The sequence below is a fragment of the Erithacus rubecula genome (assembly GCF_903797595.1).
Source record: "Erithacus rubecula genome assembly, chromosome: 2".
Classification (NCBI taxonomy): domain Eukaryota; kingdom Metazoa; phylum Chordata; class Aves; order Passeriformes; family Muscicapidae; genus Erithacus; species Erithacus rubecula.
Genome location: NC_136685.1, coordinates 104,359,450 through 104,387,234, shown reverse-complemented (window position 1 = coordinate 104,387,234; position 27,785 = coordinate 104,359,450). Strand labels below are relative to the sequence as shown.

Below are 27,785 nucleotides of genomic sequence, written 5' to 3'. Positions count from 1 at the left end.
CCTGACCCTCTTCTGGAGATCAGCTGAGTCTTGATGATGCAGCATTCACCTTTGCTGGTCCCACTGCCAAGCTGACTGGGCTCTCCCCAGTTCTGCCTGTGCCATGGCGCTGCTCTGCCTGCCTGAGAAACAGCAGAACCGTCCCTTAAATCTCTGTTGCCATTTAAAAAAAGCTCTCTCTCCAGCACCCAGCTTGTTTCTTGTCTCTGATGTGAGTGACCCCCCTGGACTGGCACAGTCCCTAGAGCCCAGCAGCACAGTACTCCCAGGGTGGTTTGTTTTACTGCACAACAAAAGCTGCTTACACAGGGCAGGGCTCCCACTCCTGTGCCCACTTGGGTCCCTGCCCAGACTCATTGAAACCACCTACGTTACAGCAGTAGGAGAGTGGTAAATTTAAGAGCCTCAGAGTGCTGAGCAGATATGGGGAATTATTTCAACTTCATGGTTTCCCAGTGCTAGGCACACACTCCTTGAAGAAATCCCTTAAAACTGTCTGCTTCCAAATAACCTATATACATCACTGGCCCCAAAGATGACACATGATGAAACGGCCTCACAAAACAAATCCTTATATTTCAGCCCAGCAGAGCATCCAAGTGTACAGCAAAGCCAAGACAAACAGAGCACTGCTTTTGCCTGAAAACCTACGTGGCTTGAAAATCCCCATTATTGCTCTATCCCAGAAAATGATTCATCCTCCCCACGGGGCTCTGCCTTGCCTCCGCACATTTCGCAAGGCTCCTGGCTTTATAACAGCGTGCTGCTCACGGTGACTCCTGACAGATTCCTCAGCTGGCTTCAGAGTGAGGAGGCAGCAGCTAATCCTCCTAACAATGCTTTTCCTCTTGCAGCATTTCTTCCTGCTGGCCACAGACTTAATGCTCGCCATGACCCTTTCCTGCCTCTTTTATGCCTTCGTGTGCATTTCCATCGTGTTTCTGACCTGCTTCATTATCGTCTTCTCCTTTGGCACGGCGGAGAGGAGTGTTGACATGAAAGGGAGAGCAATCGTAATTCTTGTGTCCAACAGTTCCATTGGGAGGATGTTTGCAAGGAACCTGGATAAAGCAGGTTTCGGGGTGTCTGCTGCACAATGGTCTGCTCAGGAGGAGAGGACAGTGACAGAAGAGTGCTCATCGAACAAGGAGGTAACCCAGTTCCACCTGACTGAAGATGAGTATCAGAAGACAGTGAAAACCTTCATAGAAAGCCACTTATCCCTGAAAGGTAACTTTTAGGGCAAACTTGTGGATTGTGCCTACTGTAGAAATTAAAATGCACAAGATTGTGAGATCTTAGGTCAGCAAATGAGAAAGGCAGGAATGCTTTAGCAAATGGTAATAACACTCAAACTGCAATGCATTTTGTTCTGCAAAAGAAAAATTTTGCTTTTTCCAGGGGAAAGAGCCTGCTTTGGTGGCTGTGAAAGGCCCCAGCAGACCCCAGTCCCTGAAGGAAGGCAAGGTAGGCCAAGGAAGGAGAGGGAGAAGGTCCTATCAAGGCACAGAGGGCTGGACTTGCTGTGAGAAGAAAACACAGAAGTGAACAAGGGGGAGCAAAGCCCAGACAGTGACCTAAGGTGAAGGAATGTGTCTGATTTTTAACCTCTTCTGAATTAAACAGGAACCCAACTGAGTTCCCTCTTGACTTCTTGGCTGCTGTGGGATTCGTAAGAGTCAGGTCACAGCTTTGTGTGGCAGGTTGGGACAGTGTCTCTGAATCACACTGTCATCATTTCTGTGGGAATACAGGGCTGAAAGCAGCCTGCAGAGCTCACCTGGGACAGCACAGGGCAAGGGTCCTACTGATGGCATGGCTGTGAGCACTGCTTGGGAACCTCCCCAGTCCATCCCTGGTGATGAGTGCCAGTGGGAAGCCTGGCTTATGCCCTGCTCAGTAACCCCTGGGATCCAGGAGGGTGTGTCCCCACAGCCATCATTTTACACCTCTTGGGAGTGATGAGAATTCAGCCTCAGCCATCAGGGCTGTACCCTCACTGCCCTCAGGGCTATGGGGTTATAAGGGAAGAGGCCAAGCCCTCTCCTCCACTGTGAACCTCCCTAAAGGCCCTCTGAGCTGCAGAGCTCTCTCTGCTTCCCTCTCCGCCCTGCTCTCCTCTCTTTGGGGTCTCCCCAAGGCAGCCTCTCTGCTCGCTTGCAAGAGCTGAGATCTCAGAGAGCATCCACACCTCCCCAGGACAAGCAGGACCCTTGGTGCTGCTGCCCAGTACTGAAAGCTGTCTCTGTGCTCCCAGGCCCTGCAGAGGAAGGACATGTGGGAAGTCAGAGCATGCAGCACGAAGCCTCCTGCACAGCAGCCACCCTTTGGAGGGGCGGGAGGGACCCCTAGCAGCACCTGCTACTGCCTGCAGCTGCTCAGGACACACTTCTCTCACACTGCTCTTCTCTTCAGGAGCACCCAGCAGACCAGCAGGGCCCAGGACGCATCCCCCAGGTCACTGCCTGCCTGCAGGCTCCCAGAATGGCTCCCTGCACACCAGCAGTGGGTTTCAGACTGAGTGTTCAGCTGCCAGCATGAGCATTTAAGCTCAATTACCCTAGGAAAATTACTGTGGTGAAACCTTCTTGTGTGGACAAGGCCTAAAAGCTCCCCAAGCTGAGTATCAGCATAACCCCGCTCTGAAAATAAGCAACAGAGGTTTTCTTAACCAGTAATGATCTGTGGGAGCTGGTGATTTCTGTGGGTCTGTGCTGTTCTAATTAAATGAGACTTTGGCACAGTGATACCTGTTTTTCTTTTTTTGGTCTTGACTAGTTTGATCCCCATGCTAGTTAAAGGCTTTTGCAGGTGTCAAGTTTTTTGACAGGGTGATCTGTCGTAGGATCTGTGAGGTTTTACATTTAGGATCTCCTGCATAACATTCACTCACAGATGTGGATGTTGAAATGTATTTCCCAAGTGCTGACCCAATTGCATGGCAGATCAAAGCAGAATGTTGGGAACGGAGGAAAAAAAAAAAGAAAAATAAAAGAAAAAATAAAAAGAGAAAGAAAACCTCACTGTTTTATTTGGTTTCTTTGTTAACAGTTTTGAGTGAGTGTTGACACTAATTTTGCAAAATTTACAGTGATATTTTTGGCATGGGTTAGGTGAACATGAACACTCACTACCAACTAAATGATAATGGAAGAATTTAAACCAAATCAAAAGCCTACATTGGTGGCTCCCCATATGCAGTTTGGTCAGCAGGATCTAGACAAAGGCAGGAGAAGAGTTAGTGCTGTAGGGCAGAAACATTACACAATCTTCTCCATTTAAAAACTTCTTTTATGCACTTTCTGTATGCAATTTTTCATTTCTAAAGAAAGGAACCTTTGCTAGTTTTTATGGGTTTTGATCTTATTTTCTTTTTTAATTACTTGTCCCCATAGGACATTTTTACCATTGTATCTTTGCCATTGTGATTAAAAAGATACTTGCTCTATATAAACACATCTTTTGAAATTCATCCTAAATGTCTTTCAAAGTAACACAGTGAAGACAGAATCCCCCAGTCATGGTTCCTTCTAGAATTAAAATACTTATGACAGCTGAAATATTCATCCTAGTACAGGCTCAGCAACCCAAATTTTCAGGAAGGCTTGCACGCTTATTTTGCAGTGACTGTACAAATTAATAAGATGCTACCAGACCTAAGGAGAATGTAAAAAAGGCACAGAGAAATGCAAGTCAGCCCCCTTCCAAATTCTTCTTTTGTTGTGTGATTGGTTCATAAAAAGCCTTTGGTTCTCCTGGCTTTTAGCCTTTGGTGCCTTTAGATTAGATATGCAAACTTTCTCTATGACCAAAAGGCCAAAGCAAGAGAGGGAAAAAGATGAGAGAAGGAGTTTTATTGCTCACCTCCAGTAGCTGAGCTTGTACTATCAGATATTGCAAGAGCTCTTGGCATCATGTCCAAGTCCTCTGTGAGGGAGCTGCTTGAGAAACTGCTTGCTGTGTTGCTCTTTGGGCAGGTTGCCTGGAAATGCTGGCAATTGCTTCACAATTTTCAGGATTGACTGCAGGGAGGGTGGGGTAAGGCAAGGAGGAAAAAATGTAGAGATGGGCAAGACCCAACAGACAGCAACCTGACCTGACTCAAAGAGAGTTCAGACAGCCAGAGTGCTGGTCTGGCTAGCTGCTGGAGCCTCTGCTGTCCCAGCACCTCGGGGTTCAGCTGATCACACACAGTCACAGGGCTAAGCCAAACCAGCACTGACTGTGCCAGAGGATCATGCAATTGTTTGGGTTGGGAGGGGCCTTACAGGCCATCAGGGTCCAACCCCAATGCCGTGGGCAGGGACACCTTCCACTAGATCTGGCTGCTCAAAGCCCCATCCAGCCTGGCCCTGAACCCTTCCAGGGATGAGGCATCCTCTGTAATTCCTCAGGTTCCTGCAGGAGAGATGATCCTTGATGTGAGCAATGCCTCACATTGCAGTCTTTCTCTGTTCATTAAGATCTCTGCTATGCTGAAGCTGCTTACAAGAGCTCTGCTGGTTTTCATTGGGTCAGGATTTCATTTCTTGTACCTGAGTCTCAGATAAGACCTGACAACTGCTGGATTCTTTGGTACTTACCACCTTCCCTCTGTCCCTGTCTCTCAAATAGAAAGGACAACAACTTTTACACAAGCAGAGAAATAACTGATGCAAATTAATAATATTAATTCCTAAATAATGTTAGGAGCTGTGCCTGAAACACTCTCTCACCACCACACTTCCATGTTTTTTCAGACCAGTAGCAAATGCATGTTTCCAAGCCTTGTTCTGCAGGCTCCAAAGGGCCTGGAAAGAGCTTCCAGGGCAGACAGCTAGGCCAGTGGGAGATACTGGGCTGTCATTCTTGGCCATCTGTCCTCATCTCCATGTTGCTGTCTGCAAAGTGGCTCTCATGACCTCTCCCTAAGATAGTGCAGGCAAGATCCCCTTATCATTTGATCAGTTTAGGTAGGTGTGCTAAGTCGTGTTAATCCAGCTCATTACTTTCTTCTGTGCACCGTGGGACACTGATGCAATCTCTCTGAGCAGAGCTGTGAGGGCAGTCACACCAGCCTGGGCAGGTACAGCTAATCCTGGGCAAGGAGGGGTGTCCACAGCTGCTCTGCTTTGCTCAAGGCTGTGCACTGAGATGCTGGCAGAGCTACACAGAGCACTGAGCTGGCGAGGCTTCCAGCAGCCCTGTGGCTCCTTGGACAGTCTCCACATCTTCCAAAGGGCAGGCTGCTTCTGCAGTTCTGCTGTGCAGCAGGTAGCAATGGTAGATGCTCTCCTGGTACTTTCCCTTGCCTTGCACCTCTCCTTCAGCATTCCCAGACTTTAGTTTGCCATGCAGTTTAGTCCAGGAAGGCACTCTTGGGACAGCGATCCAAAAACAAGACCCTCCAGTGTGCCTGAACAGGAGACAGAGACATGGGAACTGCTGCCTTGTGTGGTGGACACACTGTAGAAACTCTTCTGCTTCCTAAGGATGCCAGTGTGTTTGATCAGGTTATTTTATTAGAAGGTAATCCTTAGTCACTTTCCATGCTTTCCTTAAGATAAAGACAAGGCCATCCAGTTATTCCTACACTCAGAGCAGAGAGAAAGTTCAGCTTTCTTTTGGAACAGTCTAGCTCAGTGCATGGCACGAGCAGCCATTCCCACAGCTGCAGAGATGGATTGAACAGATGCAATAATCATCGACTGCAATAAACTACAAGGGAGTAGGAATGAATAAAGCAAACAAAATCATATACTCATGCAATTTTAAAGAGTACTGCATTATTTAACTTCACTCAGCTACAACAACTGCAGGCCACCTTGGATAAATCAGCCCATTTTCCATGCTGTAAATGACCATATTTGGACTTATGAGTGAAATTAATAATTTTTGCAGCTATGCTTTTTTGCTTTTAATGGGGGTGATCCAGAAGTTTTTGAAAAACTGTCTTGTAATTATATTGCATTCCTGTCTCTTGGGGATTTATCAAAATGAGAGAAACACTCTCATACTGCAGCATCAGGGCTATGAAACAACCCAGAGAAAGAAAATAGGTCTCATTCTGAAACTATAGTCTAGGAGGAATTATTTATTTTAAGATGAAGGAGAGCTCTCCAGTTAAAGCTTCTTTTTAAAAATAGGAATTTATGCTTCATCTGGAGTCAAAATGAAGCCCTGCATCCAGTACCTCTGGACATTTTATGGGAGGCCAATTTTCACATCCTTATAGTGGTTTTGTAATTTCTTGTTTCGACAGACAACTTCTCTGCCAAGCACCCGGGACAACCACATAGAACCTCCTGATTAAAGGGTTACACAATCCAGAAAAGCTGCAGCAACACTTCTCCTCCATCCCCATCCCCATCCCCCACTCACTGCCAGTGGGCAGAGCCCATTTGAGTTCAAAACCTCCATCCCAAAGCTTTGTGTTCTTGCTTGTTGGTGGCTGGAGGATCACTGCTTGCAAACCAAGATCTTTAAGCAATAATTAAAAATGCTTGTTGGTCTGCCCTACATTAAAAAGAGGGTTCTTTATTTGGATGCATTCAGAGCACATTGCCATGCTCACCACTAATACCAGCCATGAGTACAATATGGAAACAGAAGGAGGTGGAAGAGCCATGCATTGCCAAGGCCTTTTTTTATCTTTCTTCCAAATCTTGTGTTTGCAGCCAGGAATAGAAGTGGATAATTTCTCAAAAAGAAATCAAACAAAGCCCAGGCAGTTGGATACTTATGTTATATTCCTAAATTCTGCCAGAAGCCATTTTTAGCATCCTAAAACAGTACCCTCTTCACACTGCCCCCACTTAGCTCATGTGAATTTAGTAAAAACCATAAGTTTATCAACAACTCCTAGACGAGTTTGTTTCCAAGCTGCATCAATCATTAAACCACACAAGACTGAAGAATAGAGATTGCTAAAAAAGATATCTATATTTATATGTCATTCCTTAAACAAGTGATCAACACCTTTTCATGCAACTGCAGTGGCAGGATTGGAGATGCAAAGTAAAATAAACCCTAAAGTATCTGGGAAGCTATTTATTTATCACTTATGCATCATGCTAAACTAATCTCTGATTTTGGAAGTCACTGGAAATAATCACAGGTGTAACATAATCTTTACACTGATTTAAAAACTTTCCAGACAAGAGCTTAGTTTGCACCAGTTTAGAGATGTTGTCCTTCATTAACCAGAGCTGGGCAGCTGCTGACCAGAAAATATTTCTGAAAAATACTCAAAGGATTAAAACCTAAAGAGTTCTACAGGTCTGTGACTTTTCCAACAGTTTGTCAAAGTGTGTGCGCACCTGGATGTTTTTACTCTACCCCTTACCTCAGTCCTTCAGAAAAGTTTTCTAGATGTTAGTTTTAACAGGGAAAGGGAATCAAGTGAGAGAAAAATATTTCTGCAGCTGTGCTTTCCTTTATTACAGTGTTTAGAGACAGAAACCTCCTGAACAGTTCTAACACATATACTTAGAGACTTAATTTGAATTATATGATAAAACTGAATATGCATAAAAATTGAACACTTCTGTATAAGATAGTTAAATGCTTCCCTGATACAAATAAATTATCTTAATGATTACACAATGCCTGAGTAGATTATTTATTTTAAATCTACTCTTTTCATATTTCCCACTTAACAGACTGTTTTCCCAACACTTATGCTGCAAACTCTAAGGTAACACAGAAGGATTGTGTGGCATTTTTGGTAGGAAAAGTGGGGCAAGAGCAAACTCTTGTACAACATTCTCTCTGCAGCAGGACAGAGGACTTGGCCAGGTCCATGTCAGCTCAGCCCCTGGAGCTCTGCTTTGGCACTACAGTGTTCCTCTCTGCTTTCCTGGGGAGGTCCTGAGGGGAAAAGCCTGGCAGGTACAGCCTGTGGCACTAAATATCTTAAAAATCCCAAGACAGAGCTGAATTTCACCCCTTGGTAGGTTGACTTAGTAATACTGAATGGATTAAGTTCAGGCCAGTCAACCATCTGCCACTAGAGGGTTAAAAATCAATCTGTTTTTCACATCTACTGAATTATAAATACATGTGAGGAAAACATTTCAGACCTGATGCTTCATTATCCTTAGTCAAATAATTTGTTCTGACTGTGTCAGTACCTTCCTTCTGTTCCTAGGTGCTTTTTCCTTGTTTCTAGAACTACATTTATTCTTAAGTATTCACTGCTCTGGTTTGGTCAAATACCTTGAAATCTATGAGCTGTCTGAAAAGAAATTACCCTGCCAGGCAGCATTCATTTCTAACCCCTGAGTGGATGTAACTTTTCAAACCAACAGACTGAGGCCCAACAAATGGTTATTTTCAATAATTAGTAGTATTCATATATCCCCCCATACAAATGTTTCTCAGCAGAGAGCCATTCCCAGTGCTTAGTGCAGACATTCACACCTGTATGTGTCTATCTGGCACAATACCTGACTGCTTCTCTTACTCACTTTTCCCTCTAGATCTCAGTGTTGGTGTTTAAATTCCATTCTGCCTTGTCCTTGATGTAGAAACATAACAAACACCACAGAAGGCCATTTAAACCTTAGAGCAGAGCCAAAATACAGTAGCCCAGAAAACTTTTGATTTTTCTGATTCTGTTCTGGACTTGAACTGCTCTTTTCCTGTAAGAGTCCAGGTGCCTGTCCTTCATTACAGTCTTGTTTTCCTCACTCCTGTTCTAAGTGGTCATTATTAAATTAACTGAGATGTCACCAACCTAAAGCTAAAACTCCTTTCATGTTTCTTGCCTTTCTCTCCTTACCTTTGGCCACCTTTGTGTTTTTATATTAAATATACTAAAAATGCATTTTCTCTCTTGTTTTGCTGCCCAAGTCTTGCACAAAATCAGGAAAACTTTTAGTCCTCATCATAGATTTGAATTTCTGTCCTGTTTTAAATTATGGAGGGCACATTTTCCAGTTAATAAACGCACTGATGGAAAACTCCCAAGCATTTCCCATAACCACACATACAACATTAACTAAATTTACCAGGTATCATACTGCAAAGGGAGGGACCAGATCCTTCTTATCCATCCATTCAAGAACAGCAGACTCCAGTATTATTTATTTAAGGTCCAGAAAACAAAAATACAGGCAGAATATGAGAATATGTTACAACTTTAAAAAAAAAAAAAGAAAAAGAAAAAGTCTATAATAATATAACAGAAGCAAAGTCCCCATATGTTTGGTGCTGGAAACAGAGGTGACAGGAGGAATGCTCCTGTCATCCATTTGCTCTCTGCATCCCTCTCTTTAGAGCTCTCCAGCAGATTTTTATTCATGCCACCAGCTGCAGGGCACAGATCATGTCAGTCTGTGTCAGTCACGTGGACACTGATGCAAAACAGGTCGATGCATTGACTCTGCAACTCAGCCTTGGCAGCAGGTAAAAGGAGACTGATTCTCAGCTCTGCTTTCTGAGAAGCACAGAGGCAAAGTGCTCAGAAGGACAACTCTTGGCCAGAAAAAAGTCACCTGGACCTTTTCTTGGGCTCTTGCTAGAACACTAGGGAGGTATTTTTCTCTCACCAAGGCCAGGCAGGGCACTTTTTCCTCAAGCAGGAAGTCATTGTCTTCCAACAGCACCCAGCCTTTCCCCCTCCCATGGATGCAATGTCTGGAGACAACCTGGAGCAGCCACCAGGTTTTAAAGAAATGTGACTCCTAAGTAGACATTGCATTCTTATAGGTCAGAGTCTCTTGGCACCCTATTTTGAAGTTACAAAAGTAAATAGATAAAAATCCCCTCTCAAAGATTATTCACTACAGCACAGACAGAAATGCCCCAGTTCTGATTCATTTCCTCCACAGAGTAAAATAACTTTTGTACCTGACTATGCCCCCATGTGATATTTGGATGTAATGGCTTGGCATTACAAAGGGAATAAGTGCCTTAAAGAGAACAGGTCTCACTCAGTGATGGTTTCTAATAAGTGTAATTTGATTTTTCCTCAAGCATATTTCTTGGAAAATACTTCCCTTGCTTTGCTTCTAAGAAGAGCAATTTGCTAACATTTGTCTGATCATAAAATTGATTTGACCTTCTGCAAATAATCTGACTTTCCACTGGGTTGCTGAACTTTTTGAAGTGGCTTTAGGTTGTTCAGCTTTCTCTTGTTTATTCTGGATGGCCTCTTCATGTAACTGATGGAAACACTTCCAAAGCTTTTGTAAAAATAACTTCAAGGAACTGATAAAAAAACTAAAGATTTGAAATTCCAAGGGAATACATTTTAATGGACACAGGGAGGAATATCTACCTTTGAACTCTGTTTCTAATCCTGTGAGTCTTGCAAGCTATGGCTGCCTCCTTCCCAGCACGGATCACTGCTATGGAAGTCATTACCTTATCATTTAATTAGAAGGAGTTGCAGGTGACAAGATTTCATCTGTGCCTGTTCTGTCTTTGGAGAAACATCACCATGGGATTCGAGAATGAGCTGGGTGAGTTAACTGGGCTCACACCCTGTTGATTTGGCAGGCATGTATGGGAAGATGAGGAAGCCATCGATCCTGATATGGGATGAAGGAGCACCAGACACACGTGGGTTACCTGAGAGAGAAGCCTCCTGTGAGGGGAAGAAGGCACCCAAGGCTCCACACAGGAACTGCTTACTGCAGACAGGTACAAGTAACATACTGCATTTCTCTGACAGTGTCTAGATGAGGGGAAAATGTCTTTATAATGTTGCAGCCAATACAGGGGTTTTTCTTAACATTCTTTCCAAAATTTCAAAAGCAAAGCCTCTGTTTGTGGTCACTTTTCACCAGGATTGATCATGGACAGCTTAAAATGTGGGTTTAAAGGTTTTTAGCTAATATTCTGGAAAAATGTTGTTCTCTCAGACTGGACTTTTGAACAAGATTACCTGGATAGGACAGAGCCAACATGTAAAATCAGCTCTGCAAAGCTCCCACCGTCCCAGGGACCAGCTGAGTTCCTCCTCCTGGCACACAAAGTAAAATCCCACAGCTCCCATCAGCAAAATGCAATTCAGTAACTGGCAGCACCAGGCCTTTATCAGATGGCAGAAATTCTCCCCCTGGTTTGCTTTTCCCATGGATAATACTGCTGCTTTAGCATCCACTTGGAAGAGCTGCATTGTCAGGGCTAGTTGTTTGTAGGAAGGAAGACTTCCTGATTAGAAATAACCCTCTAATTAAAACATGGCCTTATTTATTTACATGTCACATTCATTTGTAGTTACTTATTCAATTATAAATTGCAAGCAATAATATTTAGTTTTTTAGCTGTTTGTGAAACCTCCTCTGTGAGACTGCCACCATTGGAAGGTATTCTCCGGGCTTGTAAGAGTCTCACAACACAGGAACACAGGCAGGTTCTGGCCCTGGGGAAGAGATGACTCTGCCTATGGTGTCCCAATGCACTTCAAAAAAGAGCAATAACAAAAATTAAATTGGAAGAACAGGCAGCTAAATACTCCTTCAAGAATAGCAGAGAAAAGTGGGCATCACCTCCTTTCCCAAGGGGTAAGTATTAGATGTGGTGAAGTTAACAATCAAGAAATCTCTCTTCCAACTGCCTGATTCTCCCCCTCTATCCTGACTCCCCACAAGCCCTGCTCTGGATCCCAGGCAGCCAGCACTGGGAGGTGCAGCACTGATGGCCACCTGCTAAACCTCCTGCTGCTGGCTTCTGCGACTCAGGTCATGCTTGAGGGACACATTTGCACAGTGTGGAGGGAGCTCAGCCTGTGAGCAGCCCCTGCAAAGAGCAGGGTAGGAGTGGGAAAGGGAGAAATACCTCCAGGTGTTCACTCCAGGAATCCAAAGCCTGCAAAGTCTGTGCCAAAAAAGTGTGGGTTTTTGGTTGGATTTTTTGGAGTTTTTTTTTTTGACACATTGATGTTATCTTTTGCTATTGAATTAATGGTTGAAACAGTGACACTTTTCTATTTGCAGCTCTCTACATCTCTGTCCTCTGTCACCCACTGACCTGTGTCCTGAGTCTCCTGAAGAGAAGCCCACAGCTGCTTTTGCCTCTGCTGAAGTCCAAAAACTGAGAGGTGAGGCAGCACCCTCACAGCTCAGTTACCTGTCAGAGGTAACCAGCTCCTCTTTTACCTTGGCTGGGACAGGGAAGGGGAACCCAGGTGGTGGGGAGAGGGCTGGGAGAACAGCCCAGGAGCAGCCTCCTGCAGCACTCTGACACCTCAAGGACATTGCCTTTCTGCATCAGTGTGGCCCTGAGCAGTCCAGCCCAGAGCACAGCAGTACAGTCAAATCACCAGCAAACGAGACCAGCCAGCTCAGTCTCCAGTGCAGAGCATTAACTGCTCTCCAGCACCTCTCTGGATTTTAAGATGCACAATAGTTGCTCTTAAAGGGCAAACCCCAAAATATCCTGTCTCTTGCTCATTGCTCGACCATCTCTCCCCAGTTCCTGCATTCTCACTGCTGCAGGCTCTGAAGGCTCTTGGATTCCAATTACTCCAGCACACAGCAGGAAGAACAATTGAAACAGTGTCCCCCAACATCCCTGCTTGAAAGGAAACACCTAGAGCACTGTGATTCTCTGATCCAGGCTTTAGGACAGAAGACAAAACAGAAAAATAATTAGAAACAGAAAATAAAGAGGCAGTTCATGAGATGACCTGCCAGTGTCCCCACTGGGTGGTCTAATCTTTTCTTGCTTAAAGGGAGAGAGTCCCTGCCTCTCTGTCTAACACTACTGCAGGTGTCTGGTTCTCAGCAGCATCTTTATCCTTTCTGAGTGTTGGATCAGGGGCATAAAGCAGTCTCTGGATGCTGCAGAGAACCCAGAGGTGGATTCAGCCTGTTAACCCCTGTGTCACCAGGGCAGCACATGCTGCCCACAGCAGCAGGAATGAACTCAGGGAAATGAGCAAACACCACTGAAGAGCTAAAACTCTCCTGCTGTCTTTCAGCCAGGAAGGAAACCCACGGTGCACTACACATTAGCACTGTCACACCACCACGAACAAAAGGAGCATAGCTGGGATCAGAAGTGACAAACTTCTGGCAGCAGTGGATTATGAGCAGTGACTTCAATTGCAAGACAACAAAAAACTGTGGATGAAGACAGAAAACACCTTCAGAACCATGGCACTGGTCTGCAACTCCCTTGCAAGTCTAATCTGTAAGGAAGAGAACACCAAGATGCTGAAATTTTGGGTTGTTCATTACAAGGCTGTACTGTGCACAGTGGGATATGCACAGAGGAAAAAACATCTGAGGTGAAAGGAAATAAAGGAAGATCTGTGCTGGGAAGCAAAACACTAGGGCTTGGTTTTCATTATCTAAAGCCACAACTCAGAACTGCCTGACTGATGATAAGAGATGTCACCCTCCCAGGGAGGAAAAGGAAAGCTTTCAAAACAGCTTCTGTAAGACATTAAACCAGCTTAATATCAAATCAGACTGAAAACAAACATTTTAATTCTGTGACATCAAAGCACTGAGAGAGAACATGTTAAAGCAGAAAATTCCTGAATTAAAAGCTTGAGGTTTTAGTCTTCACACATTTGGCAAATAACCAGTTACATGAATTATGCCAAACCCATGTATTCTGCAGAACATCTCAGGAAATGTTTCCTTTAGTCAGAACCCTGCTCTGAGCCAGTGTTGTCAACTCCCTCAGTGCAAAATCCCATTCTGTGCACATAACCCTGTACAATTTCAGCTGATAACCATTATTTTCTCCTCCAAAATGTGGCAGGGGACACGTGGGGGCTGTTGCATGGCTACTGCTGCTCTCCCAAAGTGACCTTCAAGCAAGGATGCTCCCTGCTTGTGTACACTGTAGTATTCATGGTCTGAAATTAGAGATATTATGTGAGCAAAGCTCCTGAAGACCTCAGTGGATGTTTTGCTGGCCTGAGGATTTGGGAATGGCCTACATTTGTTTATAAAGCTTTCCAGTCCATTGGGATACAGGGAATTACTGTGTGCAAGCTTAAAATTATGACTGTGAGGCAATACCACCATGAGATAAATTATATTATAAAAACACTTAAAAGTATGTTTAACACAAATTAGTTATATCAAACTAACACCAAAGTTATAGACTGCTGAAGCTGACTAAGGGATCTGAATGCCCAGATGCTTTTAATTTGAGTGGCAATGAGGGATTTGAATTCCTTAAATAGTGTTGAATGTTTCATCACTAACATATAACACAGAAAAATTAAAGCAACTGGCTTTTCAAGCCTACAAACCTGGCCAAAAGATCCTGGCAACATCTTTAGACATATCTCCCCAAGCATACAGCCATTAAAATTAGAGATTCAGAAAATCCTGAAAGTATTCCAAGTCTTGATGAATGTTTTCAGAAAAAACCCAGCATTTCCAACATGTTTTTCAATAGATCACTTTGATCCATTTAATAAAAATGTAATTGGGCTATGAAAGTCTGCTAAAATAAAAATGGATTTAGCACCAAATTCTATGTCCTGCAACTCAGGACATTTCTTTCACCTCAATCTCAACTGCAATACTTCCATATTTTGAACCTTCTTAAGAAAGCACAGAATTGGACTTCAAATATAAGATTTTCCTGGGCAACACTGTAAAATTATTTCCCAACAGAACTGAAATATTAGTGGTGATGGAGAACCAGAGGGAAGCTGGTTACATGAAAACATCCTTCTATCACTTCAAATTATGTTAATAACTAACCTACAAGCCAATATTATTCCTTTATAGATGTCTGCATACCTGTCAAAGTTATGACGAGAGCATCCCCTTGGGTTAAATACTCTCCAGCATTGGCACTCCCTTAGTAGCAGTCTCTTTCTATTTTTGGGGACACTTTTCTCCTGACTTTCCTCTCCTGAGCAGGGATCAGACACACAAACAGCTCCACTGAAGTCAGAGCAGGTACTGCCCACCTCACACTGAATATTGTGAGAGGTCTCCCTTCACATGCTTATTGTATTCAGGGAAGAACAGAGGGATGAGAAGGCAGGGAACCAAAATAATGATTAGTGTAATGGGATTTGCTATTCTTGTTAATAGTTTAATCAATATAAACATATACAGAACCCTCTGACATGCTTGCCATGCTCAAGTGTCTCCATAATTAGCTCAATACTCCTAAGCCATGGTAAGTATCACCTGCATCTCTGCTACTCACTTCTGCAACAAAAAGAAGTCAGGACTGGGATTTCCTGTGTCTAAAACTCAGCCATGCACAAGTGACCATGTACAAGTGACCATGCCACGTGTGTCCTGGCTGGTGCTGGATACTCAGACACACAATGTGGATGTGACAGGTCTCAGGACAGGTGGGACTTGCTCAATATGAGCAGGATAATCTTTTGGTTCTCTGCTCCAAGGCTCTGCTTGCACCAGACTTGCAGGTGGAGCCACACTTGCTCCTCACCAGCACTGGAGACAGTCCAACACTTTCAAGGTTTTGCAGATCACACTCACCTGGATCTTGTGCTTGTCACACAGTTTTTCCTTGGAAGAATAACTTAGCAGCAGCCCCTGACTTGAGAGTTCATCAGTGAGGTACTGAAGAGATCCCAAAGAAAGGAAAGCAGAGAGACACATTGGGATGAGGCAGAACTGGTCCCAGGCCATGGAGGTCACTGCAGAGAGGCTGCTGGTGCCACACAGGCTTTGCTGAGCTTTGCCCTAGAGCAGTTGTGTTTGCAATCCATACCATGTCAATTATGGGGTGTTACTGGTGTCATACCACAGGACACAGCATGTGTTCTAAGGAGCTACAGGCCTTCCTTACAATCCTTTACCTTGATTTTAGGCAGAGAGAGAAAGTTTGTGTTAACTTTTGCTTTCATCTCTCTAAACAGATAGTGCCAGAAGCATATATAAACATCCTACTGATGTATCACTATAAAGCTCATTTAAAAGGCATAAAACTGACTTTGAAATAAGCTGAGACAATCTCCAAATTGACAAGTGCAAGGCAGGGGGGAAAATAATCTCTACAAATGGCAGATTTCCCTGCAGGACAGCTTTCCCCACTGCCAAGCTCGAAGGGGGGGCACTCCTCCATCCAAATGCCTGTCCCCACAGCCTCATGAGAGGGAAATTGTGCCATTTATAGCTGCTCATCTGTGAGGAGACACAGCACTGAAACAGTGACTGCCATAGGCAGCATCTGTCTGAGGAGCCTGGACTCCATGTCCCAGAGTACAGGAACTCTGAAACGGGAAGTCACAAGATTAGTTTCCTATAATGTGCCTAATTTATTTTGGCATTCCCTAGGGATGAAAAAAAAATAGCAAAAAATAACTATGTGTAATTCTGTTGTATCAGCTCTGAGAAGCATGAAAAATCACAACTGCAAGGAACAGTGTCTTATGGGTAGGTGAGTTATTTTGGCCTTTAAAATATTATTATTATTTTTTTTTTAATAAGGAACAACTCACAAGTTTCCATTGTGCCACTTGGATGCACTTTGCACTGCACTGTGTCACAGGTCAGCTCATGCCCAAGGCATGGCCTGAAATACCATTCCCCACTGGAGTGCCAAGATCGTCACTGCACAAACACATTCAAACAGATGCAAATACTGATAAGGCAGCCAGAGGGAAAAGTCCCATGATTCCAAGGAGAAGATGAATAACAATCCCTTCTTACCTAGGGCCAGTGGAACAAACCTCAGACACCAATCAAAAACTTAATTACCCACTGCTATGGCTGAATGCTTGTTCCAGAAGAGCTCTCCCACTCCTCTGCCTCTTTTGCAATGGATGTGAGAACCTGCCCCCTGCATAGAGAGGGCAGTGAAGCTGATAGGAGCATTACACAGTATGACCTGGGGAAAAGAGAAAGCCAAGGGCTCTGGAGTCCTAATCCACTGTTCCAGGAGCCATTTATATGCCAGACAGGCTTTGGATAATTTTGCTGACCAATCATCCCACAACATTTGAACTTGAACATTTCTGTCAAAGAAATCTTAACGTTTTCAAGAGTTTGGGTTTAAGAAACTGAGATCAAGCCTGACACTGATTGTCCCATCAATTAGTCAGTTCTCCTAATGAGAAGAATTCAGTTTTTTGAAACTGTTTTCTTGGGAGCTTGTTTATAAAGCAAGTTTAGAAGCCAAGAAAAAAATCCAATTACCTTGGTTATTCCCTATTTGTAGTACTACTTCTTCTGCTGCTTGGAGAGCTGTCAGAAACCTGTTCTACATTACTGGTCTCTATCAGCCTCCAAAACCATCAATGAGGGGCTGGGGCAAAGTGGAACAAAATCAACAACTTGCAGTTCACACAAGGGAGTTTCAAGTCAGATATTGTGATTTCCTTGTTGCTGCATGCACCTTCCTACCCTGTTCTTATCTGTGATTACACATTTAATGCTTGTCACTCAAGTAAGTTACACTTACACATTCAATACTTCCAAAATAGAAAACCTCTGGATAACTAGAGCTATATTGCTGAGAAAACAAGATTCCCTTTCCACTGAGATTACTGGCTCTGATTTAGTTAAATTAACCTGGATTCATGCTGGTAGATTAGTGTAAATTAGCCCTAGTAGAACCAGAGGTCTAGAATGGATTTCCAGAGATTATTTAATCTACTGAGCTGGGTAGGGGAGGACATGCACATGCCATTCCTGATGGGATCTAGCTTATTTTGAAAGAGTCACAGACCTCTCTCCCAGGAAATCTGCTCCAGTCCTTCACACTCCCTTAGTATCAGATTATTTACTAATGATAAAGTGCCCTGATTTTCCCTGGCAGTAATTTAGCCCAAAGATTCTTGTCTTAACTGCCAGGGTCAGGAAGACCAAGTTATTGGCTTTTTCCTTCCCAGAAGCTGATAGTGTTTTGGGGAGAAATAGAGCCTGAGGATGAACCTCCCTCCATCTTCCCCAGCAAATCAAGCCTTTTGGACCTTGGATCAGTCTTCCTGCCTTCCTTTTCATACTTAACCCACTCCAGCTCAACTTGGAAATACCCTAGGCAAAAGCAAATGCTGCTGCTTGCTGGATTATTGCATTTGCCACAGGGGGAACAGTGCTGTTCATACACTCAATGTGCCTTTCCTGTAACAGCATAGAGTTGTTTATTGAAGATCACCTTGTGAGCTATCAAAATCTTCCATTCTTATTGCTAAATCAACTACACATGTAGCTGCTGGTCCCCAAACTGTCACAACTATAGAATAACTATATAGAGAGTCTATTGCAATACAGAAATCTGTATCAGCAGAGGGACAATGCACTGTCCCAGCTGCATGGCAAGCTGATTTTGGTGGGGTTTCTAACCACCTCTCCACTTGCAAGCATCATATTGAATTCTAACTCTGCCCAGTGTGCTCACAGCCTTTCCAAAATGTTGCCAGCTCTAAGTTTAAACTGCATACTCTCTCTTGCCTCGGCCATTCCACAGATGTAAACAAAAGACAAATACAAAAGAATCCTCTAAAACACAACCCTATCGATTTTCCAACCAGTTTTGCATCCAGATATTTTCAGCCATGTCATCATTATAAGAGCACATGTGAATCAGCTTCAGAACTCAAACTTTTGAGTCTTGTGCCTCAAAAAAAAAAAATTATGCTGGCTGTTACTCATCCCCTCAATTTCTTCTAGGTGCTCTCCAACAGTTTGGTTATTTGTTCCAGTGTTTTTCCAGGAACCAAAGCTAAGCTGACAGGTCTGTAATTCTAGACCTGCTTGTTAGCACCACTTTTGGACCTTCAGCTCAAACCTGCACTACTGGGCTTTGCTCCAACAGACCACTTTAGCACACATTTAATTAAGAGGGACAGACAGCAGGGCTGTAGAAGGGTTGAGTAACTTACTTATTGCTACACATGTGCTTGGGTGTTTTCCTGGTGCCTAAGAATAGATACATTTAAAAAGTCCAAATGAAACCCAACACACCAAACCCCAGCAAAATAAGGATGTATTTTCACATGCTTATAAGTTTAAGAATGGAAATAGCAACAAATATTAAACATTGACTTTTCACTCATCCTAGGAGATCATTCTCCAATGCCCTGTGATCATCTCCACTATGGTGACTTCTTTTACTACTGTGCTGCTCCATTCTCTTGTTTTGTTAGATTTCTCTCTCAAATCTCCCATAATACCTATTACATTGTGCCTCCAGCACATTCTTCAGCCTTATTAGTCCTTCCTTTTAGGGAGATAATGAATTGATTAGATGTCACTTAGTCTGTCATGAACTGCTATTGACACCTCTTGCAGCAGCTTTCTGTGCATTCCAAAGGTGTTTTTATGCTTCTGAAAGACAGAATACTGACAGCTCTGGAGAGCAAGACTGATCTCCCAGGCCAGCTCTGTCCAGACCAGCTCAAACCAACAGAGCTATTACATCTCCTGACTTTAGCATTACCTGTAGCAGTATCCCAGAAGGAAACAGCACAATGAAAATGGCAAAAGGACCAGCTCTGGGTGGAGCTCACCCAGATTCCTCTGCTGCTCCCCACTGACCCCTCCAAGTTTAGGAAAGCTCTCCTGATCCCTACCTAAGGCAGTTGCTTAAACACAGCCCTTGGTCTGAGGCTGCTGCTTAGCAAATGAACCACTCAGAGCTGTGGAGTGGGCTGGATTCCCCCCACTGGCAATGCCTCAGCTCTGCCAGTCCAATGGATAATTGCCATTGGAACAGAGTCACCTGGATCATCAGGTGCTGAGCTCCAGCCCCTAATTCCCATCAGTTTTGCTCTGCTGGCTTTTCTCTGTTTCTGTTGATGCTTGTTCCTCACTTCCAAGCCCAGCATGGACGTGGTCAGTCAGGTTTTCTTCCACACCTCCTCTATCTAATTTCTTCATTCCTCCATGTGAATCATTTCCCCAGATCAGCAGAGACCTCAAAGCACACTGCTTATTCTAGACTAAATTTATCTTATGAATACAGAATTGAGGAAGAATTCCAGCCACCAGAGCTCTCTTGCAAGCTAATTATTCTTCAAAGAAGTTTTAGGCAGTCCCAAGGAGCATCTAACTACTGATTTTCTACTCTGTATAATTTCCTTGCAAAATGTAATCATTCTCCTCCTGTCTCACACTGTCACTTGTCTCTCAGAGCAATCTGGGAACAATAAAATAGTAGGATAGAGGGCACCAAAAAGGGCACCATCAAAAACATATATCTCTGTACAAGCAGAGTCTGTAAAAGCAAACCCAAGAAATGTCTGCAGACCCTGTGTAGTATTCATCAGCCAGTGCAGGGTATAACTGAAACCCAAATGTAACTGTTACAAAAATTCAGACTAGAAGGAAATCAAATGGAGACAGTGCTCTCAGTATACTGCCATTTCAGAGTTTCCTATTCCTGGATTTCTAGCATAAATGTACCACAGAGAGAAATGTTACTGAGTACATTGGTTGCTTACAAATGGCTACATTTTTATAGAAATTCACTTATTGGGAAAGGAAAAAAAAAAAAAAAAAAAAAAAAAAAAAAAAGGGAAAATGATTTGGCAAACAGAGACTCCAAGGAACCAGCCTTATATAAATCTATTCCTAATACACAATTTTATGGAATAACAAAATAAAACTGGAAATGAGACCAGCACATCTTAAAAAACCCTGTTGCACAGCCCTTGACACATGATTAACTTAATGAACATTAAGAATGCCTTTTGGCTTCAGAAATTCAGCACCTTTAAATATATCTGTAACCAGAATATGTCAACAGATACTGAGTTTCCTGCTGCTGCTTAGTTGCTGTGTGTTTGCCATGAGCTCCAGTTAAAGGACACTATGGAATCATACTTTGGCACTGCCCAGTGAGTTCCTGCTGAGGGACAGGCAGGCTCTGGAGGGGGCAGAACCACCCTTACCATAATGAGAAAACACAGGCAGGAAGAGAAGGGCTTGTGAGGAGGGAACAGGGAGAACAGGGTAGAGCAGTACTGCATTACCCACATCAGTGCTGCCAAAACTCTGTGATGTAACCACTAAGGCACTCCCTGAGTGTTTTAATCAGGACAGCTTCTCGAGCTGCCTTTGGGTCTCTGTTGACCTTTGTCAAAGATTTGCTCTTCCCTCCTGATATGACCACGACAGGGTAAAGAACTGATCTTGATTTCTTCCATGCTTGGGATTAAAACGTTGCAGGACCTGGGACAAATGCTGGCTCTGAGGCTGTGCTGCCCAAACTTGAGCCTGGTTTAATCAGGTCATGCCACCCCCTTTCCTCTAGATGTCAAATCACAGTACAGGAGGGGAAATGAAATGCTTTGGAAAGTGGAACAAACAATTACCATTTGTGGTAGGCTTTTTTTACTCATTTTTCTCAGAGATTTCCAAGTCTTTCCTGTTTCTCTTGGGAAAATAAATTCTTATCAAAAGCTATTTAATGACAGAAAAGGAAAAGCTATTATCAACTTAAAGAAAAAAATACAGCTGAGTAAATTTAGGTAAATTGTGTCCTGCTGCTGCTACTGCTGTCAGACTGAGAAGTTAGTGCTCAGAAGACAGCTCCTTTCATATGCCAACACTTAGCTATGCATCCTAGCATTTATTATTTACCAACCTCCATGTGACACGAGGCTTTCAGAAACAGGATATTCTTTAGCAACCCAGATAAGAAATCAGCCAAATGTTCCCAGGGCTTCAGGAATGGCTTGATGGTCTGAAACACAACTGTGGCCATTCCTGTCCACTGCCAGAGCAACACCAGTGGGCTCTGCTCAAAAGGAAGCTGGTGTCAGGTGGAAACACCATCACAGAGCTGGGCTGCTCTGTGGCACTTTGTCTGAATTTGTTCCCTGATTGTCTGTCACTTTTGGAAATCTGCCAAGATCAAAAAGGAAATGCAGTACCTCCAGAGGAAGGGAATAGCCAAAACCCACATGCACATGTTATCCTTAAACCCAAAGTTCCAAATACAGAGGCTTAAAGTTATGCTTTGAGTCTCCTGTGAGAAGCATTAAAAATGACCCAGTTTAGAGTGCTGTCAGGAGGCCTTGAACATTCCCTGCTGCTCCAAAGCATCTCCATTACATTTGGGGGTCTATTCAAAAAGTGGGCATTTATATGATGGTAAGAAGTACCCTGGCAAAATTTCTTTAGAATTTAAAATACCTCTATTTTCACTTTCCCAACATTAGCAAGAGCACTGTCTTCTACACCTTCAGGCATCTGCATGAAGAAACAGGGCTAGATGCACAGATGCTGCAAGCCAAAGGAGAAGACAAACTGGGAAGAAGCCAAGCTTCACTCAGGAGCAGAGTGACATTTCAGAACATTATGCTTGGGAAGGTGCCAGTCCAAATGATCTGCACACTGCTGGGCTGGAAAAGTGAGCCCCCATATTTCTCTAATGGGGCAGTTGCAATTTCTTAACAGTGAAGCAAATTTTAGGGGAGGCAAAAATCCCAAATCAGGGAAACTGTTCAGTTCAGGGGTATAGGAAAACACCAGCTGCCAAAAATTGGGTCCTCATAAAAGTAGGACTGTATGAGGAGGCATTAAGCAATAACATTTCCATCCTGTTATCCTCAAAGAGCTTTCCCTGCCAGCTATGTACTCCCCCTCTGAACCCAGAACTTGGCTGTCTGTGCTGTCCCAGAACAGGGCCAAGGAGGTAACTCCATGCAGTTGTTCAGAGGTGTCAGGTTGGACAGTGCTTCTGGCAGCTGGAACTGTGTCAGAAAAATCAAGCTTTCTTTTCTGTGGGCTTTCCAGGAGGGAACCAGACCTATTGATTGATTCCTTTTGCATAATGTAAGTGAGGTTTGGGACCAGATGCAGGTGGGTGAGTGGTAGCTGCTGTCTTGAGGCAATCTCTGTGGGTCTCAAATTGCATCAGTGAGCTTAGCAGCAAATTTCAGTGTCTCTGTTTCTTCTATTCAAACCTCCCTGCTGTCTGTAATACAGCTCCTCTTGCACCCCTCCAACTCTAAAATGGAGTTGGCTTTTGACTTCTATTTTTAAAAATTGTATTGGACTTCTATTTTAAAAAATGAAAACCTTCATGTATTTCCATCCTTTGGGTTTGTGGGATTTTGTTTGTTTGTTCGTTGTTGTTGTTTTTGTTGCTGTTTTTGAGGGGGCACCAGGGTCTGCAGGTATTATTCTTGTCCTGCACACAGGACAACTCAGACTTGTAAATAAGGAAACCTGGCTTCTCTGTCACACTCATCTCTGGTTTGATCTGTTCTCTTAGACCACTTGTCCTGCACTTCCTTACTCATCCTTGTGCCCTCACTACCAGCTGATACACTGCTAAGGAAAGGCAAATGATATTCAGTACAAAACTGCAGAGTAATTTCCACAGAGCTATTTCTGATAGAAATTGGTGTCCTGGCTCCTCCAGCCTGGACCAACTGGCAAATGATGTGCCACCTTCTGGGCTGTCCTTGAACAGCTGAACACAAGGGCAACAGGAATGTCAACCACCCAGTCTCTGATTTATTCCCTTAGCTAGAGAGGGTTGACAGTAAAATTATCCACACCTTGCCCTGTCCCAGCACTTTGCAGGATGACAGACCCGGGTGCTTTTCCAGCAGACTCCTGGCTGTGCTGGTCATCACCTCAAAGCACAATCTGTCCTTCACGTGAATGTCACTACTCTAGAAATATGCAGCAATCTGGGGTCATCCAGCAGCTGCATCACCACGGGCTCTGTCCAGGATGAACAAACACAAGCTCTTCAGAGGCCTGTAAGCTGATGGTGCCAAGGAGCAGGGAAGAGAGATGCTGCTTTATGCTAAGAGAAGGAGCAGCACCCTCCTGTGCTCAGTATATTTATTGCACTGCAAACTCAGAGCTCTTTTGCCGCTTATCAGCACGAAGTGTTTTTTGGCCATCAGCTTCCTGGGTTTCTTTCATTGCATCCTGCTCCAGACAGTGTTTTCAGGGATGGAACTTTCCCTCTATTCCTCTAAATCATCCCAGCCTGCCTGGTTTCTCCGGGACATTTCCTGCTTCTCAGAGTGTCTCACCTGCTTCCTGCCCATCGGATCCTGCGCTGCAGGTGAGGGCTGGCACATCCCCTCGGCACTATCCGAACCCCCAAATCTGGTGCAGAGGATGCTGCCGGGGGCTGAAGGGAAGAGGCCACTTCTGCCTGCGCTGGGGAGCGGGAAGGTGCCCTGGACAATCCTCTTTTCCCGCAGGTTTCTCCCGCACAGGCTGCCACCTCGTGGGCATCGACCGGCACAGGCGTTTTCCTAGAAATAGAAACTCCCAAATGCCAAGAACTCCTTACTGACAATATTCTGCACTGATGGTCCAAGGAAACCACAAACCCATCGGGTCCCTGGCCTGGGAAAATTATAGAAATGTAGAGATGATAAAGTTTTTCAGATTCTAACATGGTTGATGGGATAGTTTTTCCATAAAAATAAGAGCTCTAAAGGCAAATCTATAGGTACCACAGTGGAATATTACTCAGTAACAGCAAGATTGGCACATTTCTTACTCAAAAGCTACACCCCTGCTGCCTATGGCACTGTAGGAGCTCCTTGTATGAGTCAGATTTCACTTCTCACATCTCTTGCATGGTGAGAATCTGCAGCCAAATCAATATAAATATGTCCTCTGCTTTTTCAGGCACTTCCTTTACAGCATTAATCAAAATGTCTGAAAGTTAATTCTGGGCAGATTTGGAGCAGGATATTTAATGCCTGTGCAAACTTCTTTTAAAACCTGATAATTCTTATGCTGGACCAGTTTCTCATCATTGAACTGGTTTTGTATTTACTCTGACACCACTGGAATTTCCAAACAGTGTGGCAGTGTAAGGGCTTTTCATCATTGGGAAGAGCCCCTGTGTTCAAACACACGCTGTTTCTCAAACAAAATTAACTTTTAACCAGAGATAAATCCTAATTTCATGATATTGTGCCCTTTTTTCAGTAATGCTCAAGTTCAAAACAGTTTACCTGAATCTGCATCTGCACTGTGTGCCTAAGGTGAAAATACGTGCTGGAGGAGACCATTTTGATTTCAGCACTTTCCAAATCTGGTCACCAGGAAGAAATGGGCACTTATCTCCCCTCATCCTTATCCTCCACCTCCAAATGAAGTTTTCAGTTTGCTGTGCTGAGATAACTCTTCCATGACAGAAGTGGGTATTAGTCTGTGTGGAGAAGCAGCCCAAGCATTTTCACTCCCTTGGGATCATTTTGCAGTAGCACTTGGAAGTCAGAATCATTCCAGATTTGTCTTTCAAGCCAGAAATGAGACACAACAGTGTTTAATTTTTGTTTGTTTCTGAAATGTGTTATTTGGAAGGTATAGGGTGCCTTTTCATTTTCCACATTGCTCCTGCATAAGGATACTCCAGGTGAACCATCTGTCCCTGAGCCAGGGGTGTTCCAGTTGAAAAAAGATCAGTCACTTCAGGTTAGAGAAGATGGCAAATTTTCCTGCTTCTTGGAGAATTTTCTTTCCATCTCTCTCTCTTGCTTTGTAACTACTCCGGTACTGCCAAAAAGGACTTAATCCTAGGGATTTACTAAAATAACTTCTGACAAATGGAAGACTTAATCTCTGGAATAGTCCAGACACTGTATGCAGTGACAAGTAGTTGAAAATGTTTCATGGGTAGGGATATTTCTGCCTTGCCTTTTAAATAGAAGCCATGTCCCTTTTTTTGACACACTGAGCAATACACGTGGCATTCTAAATCTGTTTTGTCAACTGAGTCCAGGGTTTTTAAAAATATGCAGCAAGCTTTTAATACAGCTCATCACATTATACAGCATCAGACACCCTGCTTAGTCCTCCAAGGCTCGATATTCCCCATGCACAGCCCACATGTAAATGCTCCTGTCTAATTCCAAGGAATGACAGCCTCCCATTGGCTCCTTTCCTTTGACACCACAGCAGAGCCTTCTCTGCCTGAATCCTGAAGTAGAACATGCAGCTCGCCAGCTCTAAAACCTGCAAACCTTTCTGTTCAGACTGTCTTTGGCTGTTTAACTGCACCAAAACCCCATATTTTGATTTTCTTCCTTGAAAGCTACTGTTTTGAGTCCTGAAGTGCTTGCCTGCAGTTGCAAATTCAATATCAGCTTTTTGAATAGTTGCAGCAAGCAGTGTCATTAGTGTGTTAGCATTAGAAGTAGGAACTTAATTTGCTGAACTTCCAGATGGGCTGGTCAAGATGAATTTTATGTTTTTTTTACTGTTGGATAAGCATAATTTTCACCAGCATCAAAAGGTCCCAGAAGGCTGCTATGCTATTTACTGTACAACAGCAAGAGGAATGCTACATGGTCTGGGGGCTGAGCTGAAAAGACACAATGGATGGCAAAGAGAAGTCAACCTTTGTTGGCAACTGAGCAATACAGCCAGCCCCTAGGGGTCAGAAATCCTAATCCTGCACCCTGAAAACCATGAAAGCTCCAAAAGCATTAGAATGCTAACAAGGGGGTCTCTATTCTTATTTTTCTTGGTTATTTGAAGCTTCCAGGAGACACTCTGTCACATTCTCAGTATCTTTCTGAAGCTTTGCCCAAGAGATGCTCTGCACCAAAAGTGATTCATGTGAAACCAAGGATGGCTCTGCAGCTACCTCAAAAGACAACAGAGTTTCTTCTTTGCTTCAGAATACAAAAATAATAATGACTTGCACATGATGCTGGAGAGTTGAGCCTGTGAGAAAGACATCAAAGATCATTACTCCTCCAACCCACTGCTGAGAGTGTGCACCACTGAGCATGGCAGATGGCAAATTTTGAGACAGCTCCAGTTTGCAATAAGGCTGCCAGGAGGGGTAGAGGGTTGAGGGCTGAGGCAACAGGAACAAGACAATGGGTAAAATAAGCAGAGGTGAGTAGGTATGAGAATAGAGGAAAATGTAAGAAGATGATTAAGAGCAGAGAAAAGCTACACTGCCCCCTCCCTTCCCTTGTAGCTTGATTTCAGCTGGAGCTATGCTGGACAAAGATCTGTGCATATTATTTAAATGCCACACAGCAAGCTCTATTACTCAGATCCACTGATCCTCTGCTCAGGAATGAGGCAAAAAGGAGATCTGCCTTCCCTGAAATCAAACTGGCAGTCCCAGGGTGCAATAGAGGAACACAGCCTGTCCCAGCCCTCCTTTATCCTGGTCCTTTACAGAAACATGCCAGTTCTTTAGAAAAGCAGTTTGTGTTTTGAGGGTAGGGATTACATGGCAACACAATAACTGAAAAAGATATTATGATGCCTTCCCAGAGCAACTTGATATTTGACACTGTAAAATTTACTGTGTGACACAGAATAAAGCTTTAATCTTTGAAGCAAAAGCTTCAGAGGTTGCTGCTCCCCGAGATGCTCTCAGGAAGAGTTGAAGATCTCTGGGCATATTCTGGGAGCAGAATTGTCCAGATCCCCATCAGTATCAGTCTCTAAGTGTCTTCTATTTCCTCATCTACTTCCTCAGAATCTGAGCCTTTACTTAGACTTGCTACAGGTAAACCACAACTGACTGGAATTGCATAAGAGGCAGAACAGATTGAGATAAAAACTTCATTTTTTAAAATTAAAGTAAGTCCTAAAGGTGGGAAGAATTTCAGAAACTAGACAGAGTCAAAAATAAAAAATACACATTATCAGGCAAGCATGTGTATGTGTGGGTACACACAGGTGTCATATATTTGAGTTAGGAGGAGAATACCATAAACCAGAGGAAAATCATTACAATAAATAAATAAATTTTACTGCCACTGGAGACCTAAGTAGCCTCATTTCCTGGACTAGGTAGTCATGAAGTTGTTTTTAAGTGTAAAGGACACAGTTGTAATCCATAACTTTCAGGCTAAATGATTCCGTTGCTCTGACAACATACTGCTCCTGTTCTCAGATGGGAGTATGCCACATTTGCATACCTCCTTTTAAACAGTTTTAGAA

General features: G+C 43.6%; 2 protein-coding genes across 14 annotated transcripts in view; one reads left to right on the top strand and one right to left on the bottom strand.

Moving 5' to 3' along the window:
- Positions 1-27,785, bottom strand: part of PAK5 (p21 (RAC1) activated kinase 5) — a 155,986-nt gene that overhangs the window by 107,434 nt on the left and 20,767 nt on the right. Inside the window, exon 1 of one of the 6 annotated variants that reach the window (XM_079298554.1) lies at positions 8,991-9,070. The exons of 3 other annotated variants lie outside the window; for them this stretch is intronic. In XM_079298554.1, the coding sequence (XP_079154680.1) occupies positions 8,991-9,000 (10 nt within the window). In that variant the 5' untranslated portion in view covers positions 9,001-9,070. Of the gene's footprint in view, positions 1-3,864; positions 4,477-8,990; positions 9,071-27,785 lie in introns of those variants that run through there. 2 more of the 6 variants (XM_079298556.1, XM_079298550.1) reach the window with 2 other exon arrangements.
- LOC306798488 (uncharacterized protein) lies at positions 422-27,569 on the top strand. Of its 8 annotated transcripts, none has more exons than XM_079298569.1 (4): positions 422-1,230; positions 10,483-10,626; positions 11,925-12,028; positions 13,702-14,442. In XM_079298569.1, the coding sequence occupies exons 1-3, from the start codon at positions 837-839 to the stop codon at positions 12,023-12,025; spliced, it is 639 nt and encodes a 212-aa protein (XP_079154695.1). In that variant the 5' UTR covers positions 422-836; the 3' UTR covers positions 12,026-12,028; positions 13,702-14,442. The 8 variants fall into 8 exon arrangements, with proteins under 8 accessions (XP_079154695.1, XP_079154692.1, XP_079154694.1 ...); XM_079298566.1 differs by lacking the exon at positions 13,702-14,442 and adding an exon at positions 24,801-27,569 and having other exon boundaries at positions 426-1,230; positions 11,925-12,066; XM_079298568.1 differs by lacking the exon at positions 13,702-14,442 and adding an exon at positions 12,915-13,695 and having other exon boundaries at positions 426-1,230.